General features: G+C 38.7%; 1 protein-coding gene across 1 annotated transcript in view; it reads left to right on the top strand.

The window, feature by feature from the left end:
• Positions 1-13385, top strand: part of Fam83b (family with sequence similarity 83 member B) — a 72069-nt gene extending 58684 nt beyond the window's left edge. The window contains exon 5 of the mRNA XM_050127582.1: positions 7442-13385. Coding sequence (XP_049983539.1) covers positions 7442-9746 — 2305 coding nt within the window. The 3' untranslated portion in view covers positions 9747-13385. The remainder of the gene's footprint in view (positions 1-7441) is intronic.
• The last annotated feature ends 581 nt before the right edge of the window (positions 13386-13966 follow it).

Here is a 13966-nt window from a genome sequence, read left to right as displayed (position 1 = left end):
AATATGACCCGCTCAGTCTATGTATTGTTACTGGGACATGTGTTTTCAGAGCTGAACTTGAGTGACCAATTGATGTGCTCATCCCTGGGGAAGGCTTAGTCACCTGTAATACTGTGTAGGGTTGAATCCTCGTGGGCTGCACCTCATCTCTTTTAGCCTGTCTATTGCTAATCTCGTTCACCTCCTGCTGAACCAAGCCCAGGTCTCCTAGGTGAACAGTAAGGATGTTTAACTATTAAGCAGTCTCTTCTGTCCTCTTTGGCTGAGTTTCATATTGTAAAAAATATTCCAAAAGTTCTTGTATAATAGTGAGGAACCACGTTGGTCAAAGCCTAGTTCCTTCTGGTTAAAGGAACTTGAGTCCCTCATACTACAGTGTATTGTTTTCTCATTGTCCTTTTGCACCCTGGTATTTGTTTCTTATTTTCTCCTTGTTTACTTCCATTTTCTCATTTCCTTTCCTTTTCTCCTTTTATTTCTTCAGTTCTTTTTATTTTATCAGTCCCCCATTTTTTGGACAAAGCAATACTTTATTGCCCTGGTTGCCTGTAAACTAGCGAACTAGCTATCCAGTTTAGGTTGTCCTTAAATTGCCAGTTTTCTAGATCTTGCCTGGTCAATGTTGAGATTACAGGTGTGTACCCCCACATTCAGCTGAAAAGTATTCTTTAATTGATAACCCCTCCCATGGACGCCATTGGGTTCTAAAGACTCCTCATTTGTAGAGATGCATAGAATCTGCAGTTGTCACAGCCACACGTGAACAACAGCTCACAGAATGATGGCTCATCAGGAAAACACAAGCATTTACTAGATAAAACACACATATTTTATAGTCAATGTGTATGAATAGCTTTTTTAACTTGGTATCCCCACCTAAAATTTTAAGAGATATTTTGGAGATATTTCTAAGGTATTTTAAATAAATTAAACTAAGAAAGGTTTTTTGTTTGTTATAGACAGGGCCCCCAACTTGAGGTCCTCCTTTGTTTTTTTTTTTTTTTTTTTTTTTTTGTCTGCTGACTGTTAGGTTTGCAGATGTAAGCATCTAAGCTCCACCAAACAGAATTATTGTAAACTCCTACTTTTTGAATATTATGACCTCTGCAAAATTTACAAGACTTTCACTAAAGTTGGTGTCTCCCAAGGTGCCATTTTTAGTCAGGCATGAAGATAGTCACCTCTGAAATTCATGCTAAAACCAATGTACTTCTACTACATGAATCTCATGGCCTTTGCTTTTTAACCACCTGCCAAGAGCCCAGCTTCTTAAGTCACTTTTCGTATGTGAATTAATAACTACACCCATGACTGATGTATGATGTCCTGTTAGGAGGAGAGAAAGTGTTTTTAACCCAAGTTAAATATAATAAATATAAATAATATATAATAGCAATATAAATACATAAATATCAAAAATAAATATAACAAAATAAACATAAATAATATATTTATATTTTTAAAAAATATATAATATATTTTAAAGGGTAAATAATATTAAAGATATGCAGTTCAAAGTATAATTGCTATTTTCTTTCTTTAGCTGCCCTTCATCGTGGCCTTCAGATGCAGTTACTCATTTCTCCTTGCTAGGTCTTCTGATACTGATTCCAATCTCTTAAATTGTCTCATTAGATTGATTTTTCCAATCCAATTTTTCCAATCGAATTTCTGTTACTATCTCTCCCTGCTTCATTGTGACTGAGGTATATTTTTCACCCACCCACCAGTGTCCACTTTCCTTTCCTGTTCCCATTCCTCCAGCAGAGTATTATCAAGTTCTCCCACACAAGAAGTCCAAGTTTACATCATCGAAACGAAGTCAAAACTGAGCATGGGTGAATTGCTTCATTTTCCATCACAAAGTTAATAGCCATTTCATTTTTCTTCCATGTGGGTGCACATGTGTTTGCAAGCTAGGTGTGGTTTCATTGGTAAGGCAAAGAACCTCTTTTCCTCTAGTACTTTCCTGTTTCCTGGTTTTGGTGTGTGTGTGTGTGTGTGTGTGTGTGTGTGTGTTGAAATAACATAATTCATTGGCATGGGAGTCATCCTTGCAGTCAATCTGTCACTCCTCAGGGCTTTCCAGCAGGCTTGGGTTTTTTGTTTGTTCATTTATTTGTCTGTTTTGGTTTTTTTGGTTGTTTGCTTGTTTTCCCCATCCACCACCTTCTCATCTACTTATTGCTCTTGTTTTAGTTGAGTGTGCGGTTTTCAATACTTGAGTGACTTTTCCCAGTGCACAGTTACTGATGACAGCGTGTTATGTGCAATCCAGACTAGCAGGGCCTATGCCAGGAACACAGGCTCAGATCCCAGCATAGTCTGTGTTTCCAGGGCTTTGATCCATGTTTGCCAAATTCCATTCTCCCTTATTTTTCTTTCTCTGTGTCTTTCTGAGTTACTTATTTATAGATCAACTTGCGATAGAAATTTTCTAACTTTTCTTGTGCTGTTCATTTACTTCCACTATAATCAAAATGCATACTTTGGTAATTCAAATCTTCCTTTCTTTGTTAAGACTTGCTTACCAAGTAAAATATTGGTTTAAAGATGGTCTGTCCTGGAAACATTTTTTTTTAATTTTTTTTTTATTGAAAAAAAAAATTCCGCCTCCTCCCAGCCTCCCATTTCTCTCCCCCTCCTCCCACTCCTCTCCCCCTCCTCCCGTTCCTCATCCCCTACTCCCCTTACTCTCCCCCTCCCCCCACTTCTCTTCCCCTCCCTCTCCAGTCCAAAGAGTAGTCCGGATTCCCTGCCCTGTGGAAAGTCCAAGGTCCTCCCCCCTCCATCCACGTCTAGGAAGGTGAGCATCCAAACTGGCTAGGTTCCCACAAAGCCAGAACATGAAGTGGGATCAAAACCCAGTGCCATTGTCCTTGGCTTCTCCTCAGGCCTCATTGTCCTCCATGTTCAGAGAGTCTGGTTTTATCCCATTCTTTTTCAGTCCCAGTCCAGCTGGCCTTGGTGTGCTCCCAATAGATCAGTTCCACTGTCTCAGTGGGTGGGTGCACCCCTCACTGTCCTGACTTCCTTGCTCATGTTCTCCCTCCTTTTGCTCCTCATTGGGACCTTGGGAGCTCATTCCAGTGCTCCAATGTGGGTCTCTGTCTCTATCTCCATCCATCGCCAGATGAAGGTTCTATGGTGATATGCAAGATATTCATCAGTATGGCTATAGGATAGGGCTATTTCAGGTTCCCTATCCTCAGCTGCCCAAGAAACTAACTGGGGAAATTGCCCTGGGCACCTGGGAGCCCTTCTAGGTTCAAGTCTCTTGCCAACCCTAAGATGGCTCCCTTAATTAAGATATGTGCTTCCCTGCTCCCATATCCACCCTTCCTTTATCCCAACCATTCCATTTTATAGACACTAAGAAGCATGTACATTCCGCTTTGCTGGATATTCTAAATGTTTTAGTTATGTTTTGTTGTTCTGTGTAGTTTTGCAACTCTCTATTTATAAATCCATTATTGAAAACAGCTACTATTTCTTATATTTTGATCACTCCCTTTCAGTTGTGTCATAATTTGCTTAATATACTTCAAAGATTTGATGCATAAGTACAATTATTATGAATGATGATATTTACTCATTAATTATGAATGTTATTTTTATTTTAATTAACATGATCTTCCTTCTGAATTCAATTGTCCCTTTTATCGTTGTATGGTGTCTGTCTTTTATAACATTTCAAAATCTGTCTTCTCTGATACCATGATGCCTTTCGTCATTAGCCGTCATTTTCAGGATACTGCTTCTCCTGGTCTATTGTTTTTACCTCCTGTCTCTCTTTAGATCTGAAGGAGTGTTGAAGACAGCCAATGCTTGGGTCTAGACATTTTATCCGCTCATTTGATTTATGACTTTTGGTTGGAGAGTTAGAAGTGATTTTTAACAATAAAGTTACCTCTGCCATTGCTGATTTCAGAGCAAGCTGGAACTCCTCTCCTCTCCCTGCTGCTTTCTTTTGTTGTGTTGGCAATTTTGTAGGGATATGTCTTGATTCTCTTCTCCTGTCTTTTCTTGAATTCTATAGATACCTTATTTTTGCTTTGTTTCATTTTGAGATAGGATTTCAATTTGTAATCTAGGCTGTCCTGGAGTTCGTGGAGCTCCTTCTGCCTCAGCCTTTCAAGTACTAAGATTTGCAAGCATAACCTACCTACCACCTAAATGGAGTATGGTATCTTAAGATTCTAGACTTAAATGATTCATTATTGGCATTCATCATATAAAACATCCTCTAATATAGTTCCCACTTCACCATTAGTTGGGTTCATTTTTTTAAAGTGTTGGGTTATTTTTTCAATCTGTGGCCATTCTTCTAACTGCTATCTTTTGAACAGTGTATAAAGAAGAAAGATAAACCAGTGTGTGCAATAACAGCTTTAACTGAAACATATATATTTTCTGCCAGTATAAGCATTTCTGACTTTTAGGTTTTTACTTTGAAAATAATAATGTATTTATTTGATTACTTATTATTATATATTACATGTATCTTCAATATACCATACCTGCAGAGATAGATCTCAACAGGCTATATGGGATCCCTGAGATAAATTTTATGATTGGGGACAAAAAATATGATTCCAAGTCTTAGGCAAAGAGTAAGATATCCAGGATGAAACAGAAAACATGTTTGGTGTGGTAGCACTTGCTCTTAACCCTAGTGTTCTAGAGATGAAGCAGGAAGATCCCAAGGCTAGCCTGGGATTAAAACATATGAGAGCATTTAGGTCAGGTAAGGATTTGAATTTTATTTTAAATAGATTAGAAAGTCCTATACCAGAACATGGCATAAGCCAGTCTTTATTTTGTAAGGATGATTTTTTATACTATGTCTATTAACAAGTAAAAAATAAAGAAGCTAAGATTCAAATTACCTTATGACATTTTGACTTGGGTGATGTAGAATTGTGGTAATTTCTGGAATCAGTGTGAGCAGAATCTATTTGTTTCTATTAGTTCTGGGAACCAGAATATCCAGAGGTGATTCCTTGCTTTGTGTGGACTACTAAAAGGATGCTTGAACGAGTGATTTAAGCAAGGCTGTCTTAGAAAGAGCCTTGTGTGGGTGAATGGCACAAAGCTGTGCTTGAAACGCTCAGATAAGACTGAAACAGTGACAGATCTGGAGAGAATGATGGGGCATAGAATTCACAAACCGGATGTAGTAATCTGGTGAAGCTGGTGTATGCTACAAGCCAACACCGGACATTGATTCTGCACATTCTGAGAAGCTCGGCTCTGACGGAGTAGATTTGTAGCTTTTGCCTTGTAGATAACACAAGTCACCCAAAATGACAGAGAAGCACAGACGGTCCCTCCCAAATCCTATGACAGCCTTGTTGCTCATTCAGATTCACCTTTGCAACACTCAGCTGAATATCTTATCTTAGCCTACAATTTATTACAGCATTCCAGAGGAACATCTAATATTCTGTTTTCTAAACTCAACTCTTTGGATTATTTTAGTTCATAAACTTTGGGGTTATACTTTAGTCTAATGTTTTCCTCCTTATAGGAAAGATTCAATCCCTGATCTTTCAAGTGTGAACTACAAACAACCACTAGAGAAATAGTCCCCAAATACTTCTTTCTCTTACAGTTTATCTTATTTTGGGGGCAATTCCTAAACCACAAGCTTTCCAACTTGCCTACATGCCTCGCAAGTTCCTCATGTCACTTCTTTTTACCATATAACTATAATCTGATGTGTATATGTGTGTGCGCATGCATGTGCACATGTATGCGTGTGTGAGTGTGTGTGTGTGTGTGTGTGTGTGTGTGTGTGTGTGTGTGTGTGTGTAGGACTAAACAGGGGCAGTTTCTGCTTCCTCTGCTTTTCACTGTGTTTCTTCCGAAGACTCCCACTTTCTCTGGGGAACCCTGCATACCTGCTAATTTAACATTTATTCATTACTAACTATTTTCAGCATTGCTTCATTCATAGCTTCAGTTTGATTGAAAAAGAAATTTTTCTTTAAAAATTATTTTTATTTTTCTACTTTTGATCTCATGTCAAAAAATCTTTCTTTTCTCTTTTTTTCTTTCTTTCTTTTTTCACTTTATTTCTTTTTTCTGAGACAAGGTTTCTCTGTGTAGCCCTGAATGTCTAGGAACTTACTCTATAGGGCAGGCTAGCCTCAGACCCACAGAGATCTGCCTCCGTCCGCCTCCTGAGTGCTGAGATTAAAGGTGTGCACCATCACCTAGAAAATTTCTTTGACTGTTGATTTCCATTTCATTAATCTTAAGTCATCCTGATGGCACACGCATTCGCATAAAGAGTTCCTAGTAAATATTCCTCTCATACTATGAATTCATGGGAAGTAATACATAAATTTAGCATCTCAAAATGACAAATCACCAATGTATACATTGTCATTTGTAATATTTTATTAATTTTCACTCAGTACATTTGGGAAATACTTATATTCATATTTGTTTTCCCTATGTAAATATCACATTTCCCATGTAAATACTATGACATATATAAATATTATATTCATTCAGTATAGAGTGTTTATCTCACTTTGCTTTTCAATAATCTTGAGTGTGTTATATACATTCTTTGATATAAATAGTATTAGCAATTTAGTTTTAAATTTTTAAATTGTGACTCTTTCTATTTAACATAGGTGCTCAGAGCCCAAATGCAAAAGTTGATATGATATTTCAAGATTTCCCTCACTTCAAAACTATGTAGGAAAAGGGATTTAAAGTTGCATAAAATATGGTGAAATCATTATGAACTTTAATCTCACAGAAGTTGTAAACCTTCCTCAGAAGTCCCAGCTGGCATTTTAAATGGCGTATTCTATGGGGAACATTGTAATCCTGTGTAGACTGAGTACAGTGAGGTCTGTCCAGCAACCACTGAGGCAGCTGCCCACGGTTGCTCTATTTATAGCTCTCTGCATCCCAAATTACAATGAATAACTCACAGAGATAAGAGTCAAAAAGAACCGATGCTCAAATCCATGCATTAACACAGATCTCCTGTGTTTTGTAGCATGTCAGGGCATTGCCACAATGATGCTATCCATGTCTTCAGTGTAAACATAAGGAAGGTAGACCCCGCATCATGTGGCTACAGCTTTACCTCCAAGTCTCTCATGTTTCTCTCTAATCCTGGATTTTCCCACTCCCACTGGGTTGGAATATTATGCAAATTATAATTTTTTTTAACTCCATAACATTGTGATAGATGTATACAAATGTTTGAATGGACTTAAAACCAGATGTCAAGTAGCCTTGTTACTTAAGAAACCGAATATGTATTTATTAGTAGTAATGATAAAAAATATTCTAAATTATGCTAACCAAGAAAAACAAGAATTCTTCTATCATTTTAAAATAACATTTGCAGTGAAGCTGTATGGTGTCATTAATCCTTGACCAAAATTAAGTTTCTTGTTTTTCTTGTTTTCAGCTACATGTGGTCATTTGAAAAAGTTCATCTCAGCATGGTTCAGATAATCACAGGACACCTTGTAGAGTTATTTGATGAAGAATTTCGAACACTCTATGCCAGGTCCTGTGTCCCAAGCTGTTTTGCTCAGGAAGAATCAGCAAGGGTGAAGCCAGGCAAAGCTCTGTGGGAGAATGGCCTTTACCAGCGATCCATTTCTTCATTAGCTTCTGTTTCCAGCCAGAGAAACCTTTTTAGTAGACAAGACCAAATGCATAAAATAGACCCTAGTTACTACAAAGGCAGAGGGATGTATACCCTAAACGAACATGACAAACACAGCATTAGAAATCACGGATACAAGCCTCATTTTGTTCCAAACTTCAATGGCCCAAATGCAATTCGACACTTCCAACCCAATCAGATCAATGAAAACTGGAAAAGGCATAGTTACGCTGGGGAACTCTCAGACACAACGCCATACCAGCTGCTCAACAGAGCTCTGAATCGGACTAATAATGCGCCTGGACAGTGGAGAAGGCCTTCAGACAGTCTCAGCGTGGCATCCTCATTACGGGGAGGCCAGGCAAGCCAGAAAAACATACCTGCACAGAGTTTTGCTGATCGGCTTGCCCAGAGGAAAACAACCAATCTTGGGGAAAGGAATTCAAATGTGCGGAGGTCATTTAACGGGACAGATAATCATATCCGCTCTTTACAGCAACGGATGCCGACTCTGGAGAGCACCACAAAGTCTTTCCTGCGCACCTGGAGGATTGACTCCTACTTAAATGATAATTCAGAAGTTTCACCTGAACCAGATGGCTCCATCCTGGGTGACAGATTCGAAGGCTACGATAGTGCGGAAAACGTGAAAGCCAACGCAGCCTATACTCATTCGAGGCTGCGTTCCTCGTTGGCGTTTAAACCAACTTTACCTGAACAAAAAGAAGTCAGCAGCTGTACAACTGGCTCCTCAAATTCCACCATCATCGGTTCTCAAGGAAGTGATACACATAGTGACGTCCAAGAGAGGTCCACAAACGCACTTGCCGTGACAGAGAAACCCTTGCTGGAGTCAATCGCCAAGCTCCCTCCTCAGTCAGAGGCACCAAAAATGCACATCTTGCAGATTCCCGAAAAGCAACCAGAGATCTTAAACCGAACAATGAATGGCCGAGCAGAATTAAACAACTGTATATATGCAAACCTGTGTGTAAATAAGCAGACAGAGAACACAAAAAGCCAGGAAAACGAGAATCTGCTCAAAAGGCGAAGTTTCCCATCCTTTGACCACTCAAAAGTCAATTTAGAGCACGGCAATAGCAAGAATTATGTGTATAGTACCCTTACCAGGAATCGGATTCGACAGCCGGGAAAACCCAAGCAGGATGTGCTGGTGAGTTCTAAGAGCATGCACAATGTGACCCACAGCACGGACGACGAGGAAGAGGAGGCTATCAAGAGAGACCCTCCAAGTGGCTCGGCCACCAAATCTATTTCCATTGCTGCTTTGCTTGACGTGAATAAAGAGGACCCCAACAAAGAACTTACTTCTAAGAAGGAAGTGAAAGGCTCCCCAAGTTTTTTGAAAAAGGGGTCTCAGAAGTTAAGATCCTTACTTAGTCTCACTCCGGATAAGAGAGAAAATCTATCCAAGAACAAGGCGCCCGCGTTTTATAGAATGTGTAGTAGTTCTGACACTTTGGTTTCTGAGGGTGAAGAGAATCAGAAGCCCAAAAAATCCGAGCCCAGAGTTGATTCATCTCCTAGAAGAAAGCGTTCCTCCTCATCAAATTCTCAAGGCAGCATCCACAAGAGCAAGGAGGACATAGCAGCTAGCGCATCTCCAGGGGTAAATTCCCACGCAGAGGAAAGTAGAAGAATACCGCCTTCTCCCAGACCTGTTGAAAGAAGGCTTTCCGAGAGAGCGGGAGATGCCTCTGCCCCAAGATTTAACACTGAACAGATCCAATACCGTGATTCGAAGGAGATCAGCGCCGTCACCGCCCCTCAAAGACGGCCAACCTCTTCTCCGGTACTAAAGCCCAGCGAGCTCCTGAGATCTCATTCAACCAACCAGCGAGTTTACAGTCGATTTGAGCCATTTTGTAAGCTTGAAAGCTCTATTCCGTCAGCGAACAGCCTGACAAACACCCATGCCAACCGCCCAGAAGTCAAAGCCACAGCAATGGGCAGTAGTTATGGCAGGTCCAGCCCGATGCTGAATTACAAGACTGGTGCTTATCATACATACTCCCCCAATGAAAACAGGTTCCGAGGCTTTATGCAGAAGTTCGGGAACTTCATCCACAAAAGCAAATGAAATACTTTCATTTCAAATTGCAATTGAAATAGAAAATGAATGTGGCTGTAATATTTATCCAAAGAACACTGCACAGATTTTTGTGCCATGCTGAGAGTGTTCTGTATTAGAATTGGGGAACTATGTAGTGTTGTAAAGAAAAGTTAATGTTTTATTGTAAAATTAATTGTACCTGGTTAGCAGACAAGGGACTATTCCAGTAAATATATTAAAAGGTTGTTTGTAAATGGTGATAGTATTAAAAAAAAGATATGGGATTCATTATTTTCTATCTACTAAAAATCTTAAGTATTTAATTAGAAGAAATTTCAGGGAAGAGATTACATTTAGATTTTTGATCATTTTTTTCCCAAAGTCGTCACTTAAAAATACTTAGTATTACTTGCCACTGGTGCTTTGTGATATAATTTACAAGTTTGTTTTCATTTTTTTTCAGAAATATAAGAAAACAGAACAAAGTCTTTTTTGTTGATCAATTCTGTAGAATAACTTGATATATTTTATGGTTTCAATATCTTTACTATGCAGCATTGCACAAAAAGAGTGTTATTTGAGTTATGTAGGCCAGCGTGTCTTATTGAGCCCGAGGTGTGCTTGCACTTAGATACATCAGCCTTAAGCATCAGCCTTGTAAACTACAGACACACACACACACAGGCTTTATTTTCTAACTCTCAATAACTTTGCAGTGTTCTGCTCGTCACTTTTTCATCAGCTGTCCATTTTTTATAGCCATGCCTTAATTAAGATTTAAAGGAAGTGAACACAATATAGGAATCCTCCCTTTCCATCTATACAAACCTTCTAAAGCTGTAAGATTCTGCCAAATCTTGTGTTAGATTGATAAGCCAAATGCAGAAATGTTTTGTTTGAAAACTGTTCACCGTTTTAAAGTTTGGGTTGAATGTGGTGTAATGGCACACTCTTTCATGAGGACTAGATGTGGCAGTGAGAACCAGGCCTAGTCTCTCACTATGGTACAGCCAGGCTGGATGGAAACATCTCCATGCCTTAGCTTGATGGTTATGTAGGTCATAAGGTACCATTTACCATTCTTAAAGGGACAAAAAAATCTTCCTGTTTATTGAAGAAACTTGAACATGGTCTTGTTTTATGCATGGCATGTAGAATCCAAGAAGCAAAAGACAGTAAGGTTTCTCTGTGTAACAATACTGGCTGTCTTAGAACTTGCTTTGTAGACCAGGCTGGCCTTGAACTCATAGAGATCTGCTTGCCTCTGCCTCCCAGGTATTGAGATTAAAGATTTGTGCCACCACCGCCCAGCTTCAAATTATCTTTTTTTAATATTTTCAGTACTAAAGCAGAACACTGTGTTGTTTTTTAAATGCAAATTCGCTTGATACTATCAAATATCAACACTTATTATGGTGCTGAAATAATTCACCTTAGAAGAATCCTGGTAGGAGAGACTGTGGAATGGAACACCTAGTATTTCCTGAGCACATAACCATAACCAGGTCCTGCCTTACAAACATGTTCCGTCATGTGTTTATGATAACATCGCCACTATTATTTACAAATTATTGAGATTTCAGTTGAGATATGAGACTGAGATAATGTTCCTAGTCACATGGCTAAAAAATAGTGGGCTCTACCTTATAACATTTCTGCATGACATTAGCATTCTGTCCAACTGGTCCAATACCTGCCCTGTTAGAACTGAAGAAAACATTTACTTCCTAACTAGGAATCCCATAGGAAAAGTTTAGTTGTATTTCACTGGACAACAAGGGCACACTGGGATTAAATGGTTCTAGTAAGTCAAGGTAGAAGAGGAAGGAAGGAAGCGATTCTGAGGGATTTCAGCAAGGCCAGTTTTAATTGCTTTGTGCCTTTGTGATCTCCTTGTTGGCCTCTGACAATGAGAACAAAGGAGAGGGAACCAGTGTGAGCTGTAACATTTGGGCTTCGAGGAAGCAAAGACTGACTCTGCAGAGGGAGGGAGGTGGCGAAAGGAGCTCAGTAGTAAATGCTTACAATAACCATAGCAAGAACATCCACTGAAATAAAACTGCACTTCACAGAAGTTACTGTGCTTTTCAAGACGGGCTTGGCACCAAATGCTGGAGGCTGGATTTCAGCACAGTCTGTGAGTTAGTCCAGCATTCTGTGCCCAGTTGTTTCTTAGCTGCTTTGGGTTTGAGCACCTGCTTTGGAAGTGTTAATAATCGCCTCGCTCTTTTGCTCATTCTCTCATTATAAACTGCAGAAATATGCTGGTACCTCTAGAGGAATAATATTTTATAAATAAGACTGCAGAATAGATGTTCAGTTTTACATCATTACAGTAGCTTTATAACCTCCTATTGTAATTGAGGAAATTGCCAAGTTTGCAATTCTGGTCTGATTCTGTCAGAAATGGAAGCGTGCTGACCTTGAAAACGTCCACACTAATGATAATATAAAAATAGGATGCTGAGAACCACTGGTTTTTTTTTTCATCATGAAAAAGGAGCCAATTCATAGAAACTTTAACTCATAAACAGGCTTTTAGAATGCATATTTCCTTTTAATCAGACCAGAGGTTCATATGCAAAAGTTTAGTGGCATAGGAATGCAGCAAATTGCATAATTTCTGACAGTATGGTTAACTTGTAGGAACATCCTGTTAAATTGTCCCTGGCCTCTTCTTTGTGAATGGAGAGTGTCGGGAGCTTTATCCCATCTGCCTGATAGATAATTTAAGCTTTTGCATGGCAGATTTATTTTCCTTACCCCTTTTCTTTGATTATCTCCCTTATGTCTGAGTGTGTATATAGCCTTCCAAAATGTCTTCACTGAGAAAGTCCCCACAATTAAGACTGAGAAAACACTTAACACTTAAATATATATATATATTTAATTTATATATATATTTAATATATATATTTAATATATATATATATAGCCATTGTTACGGCTTTCACTAGATATTGCCCAGGTTTGGTGGATATAATTTCAAATAATATCTCTTATCTCTTTACTTCCCATTTTAATATTGGTGGAAAGCTGTTACTTAGATGTGTTTTGATATTAAATTTGGCGATAAACTTCTCCCTCTACATAGGCTTTCGTTTCTAAGCAGAAACACAAGGACTGAGTGTGATTCCCACGTGGTTCTTGGCAGGTGGTATAACAGCACTGGAGATACTTAGCCTAGTGTGTTTATATCCTTCCACTCTGACGGCATAGCCTGACCCTACCGTGGTCGCTGAAGTGTGGGCACATGTAGTCAATCTTTGTGAACAAATGCAGACAAGGGCTGAACTGTGGGTGCATTCAGGTCCACTTTACTCACGAACCATCTTTGTGGCACTATTATGCCACAGATATTTTTGTTTTTATTAATATCTGTTGACTCTTACTGTGCCTTTAGCTAAGGGGTTTAAAGTAGAATCATTGCTTAATATTAGCTAAACTCATGATTAATGTGGGATTGTTTTAAAAGTTACAATTTCAGTTCGGTTCTGGTATATTTTTAAAAAGTTATGAAATTATAAACAAATCCATTTATTAACTTTTATACACAGAGAATTTTACAAAGAAATATTACTCTAAATAACATTTTGATTAATAAATGAACATTAAATAATTTTGTACAAATGCTATATTGTTGAGTTTTTATCATTATACCTAAGGTTTCTTCATCCAAATGCACTCTTCCCTTTAGAAATCATAATCAGGAATTTAGATGATAATTTATTAAAAGTATTTCTCAGGGCCCAAAGAGATGGATCAATGAATAAAACACTTACTGCACAAAACTGTGAGTGATGGAGTTTAGATCCCCACCACCCACATAAAAGCCAGAAGGGTGTAGTGGTATGCCTGCAGTCCCAATACAAAGGATTAGGAAGGGTCCATGGACAAGCCGAATAGCTAGACTTGCTCAATTGACGAGCTCTGGACTCAAGGAAAGGCTCAACCTCAGTAAATGAAGCCCAGAATGATGGTGGTATCAACTTCTGGCCTCTACATGCACATACATACCTCGTTCCATATGCATACACAAACACCTATAAACATGAACTCACATACACATTCAAAACAACAACATTTCCCCTGACTTTAAAACCTCGAAAATGTATTTGATAAACATATATTTTATATACCATTTTATCCATAACTGATACACAGTAACAGTGCCTTGGTTTTACATGTTCATTTGGTCAACAGTGGGCAATGTGCATGTGTGCTGATGATAGTCCTATTGTCTGGTA

Source organism: Alexandromys fortis, unplaced genomic scaffold, assembly GCF_014885135.2.
Source record: "Alexandromys fortis isolate MF-2015 unplaced genomic scaffold, M_Fortis_MF-2015_v1.1 scaffold_22, whole genome shotgun sequence".
Taxonomy (NCBI): domain Eukaryota; kingdom Metazoa; phylum Chordata; class Mammalia; order Rodentia; family Cricetidae; genus Alexandromys; species Alexandromys fortis.
This window is presented reverse-complemented; position numbering and strand designations above follow the sequence as displayed.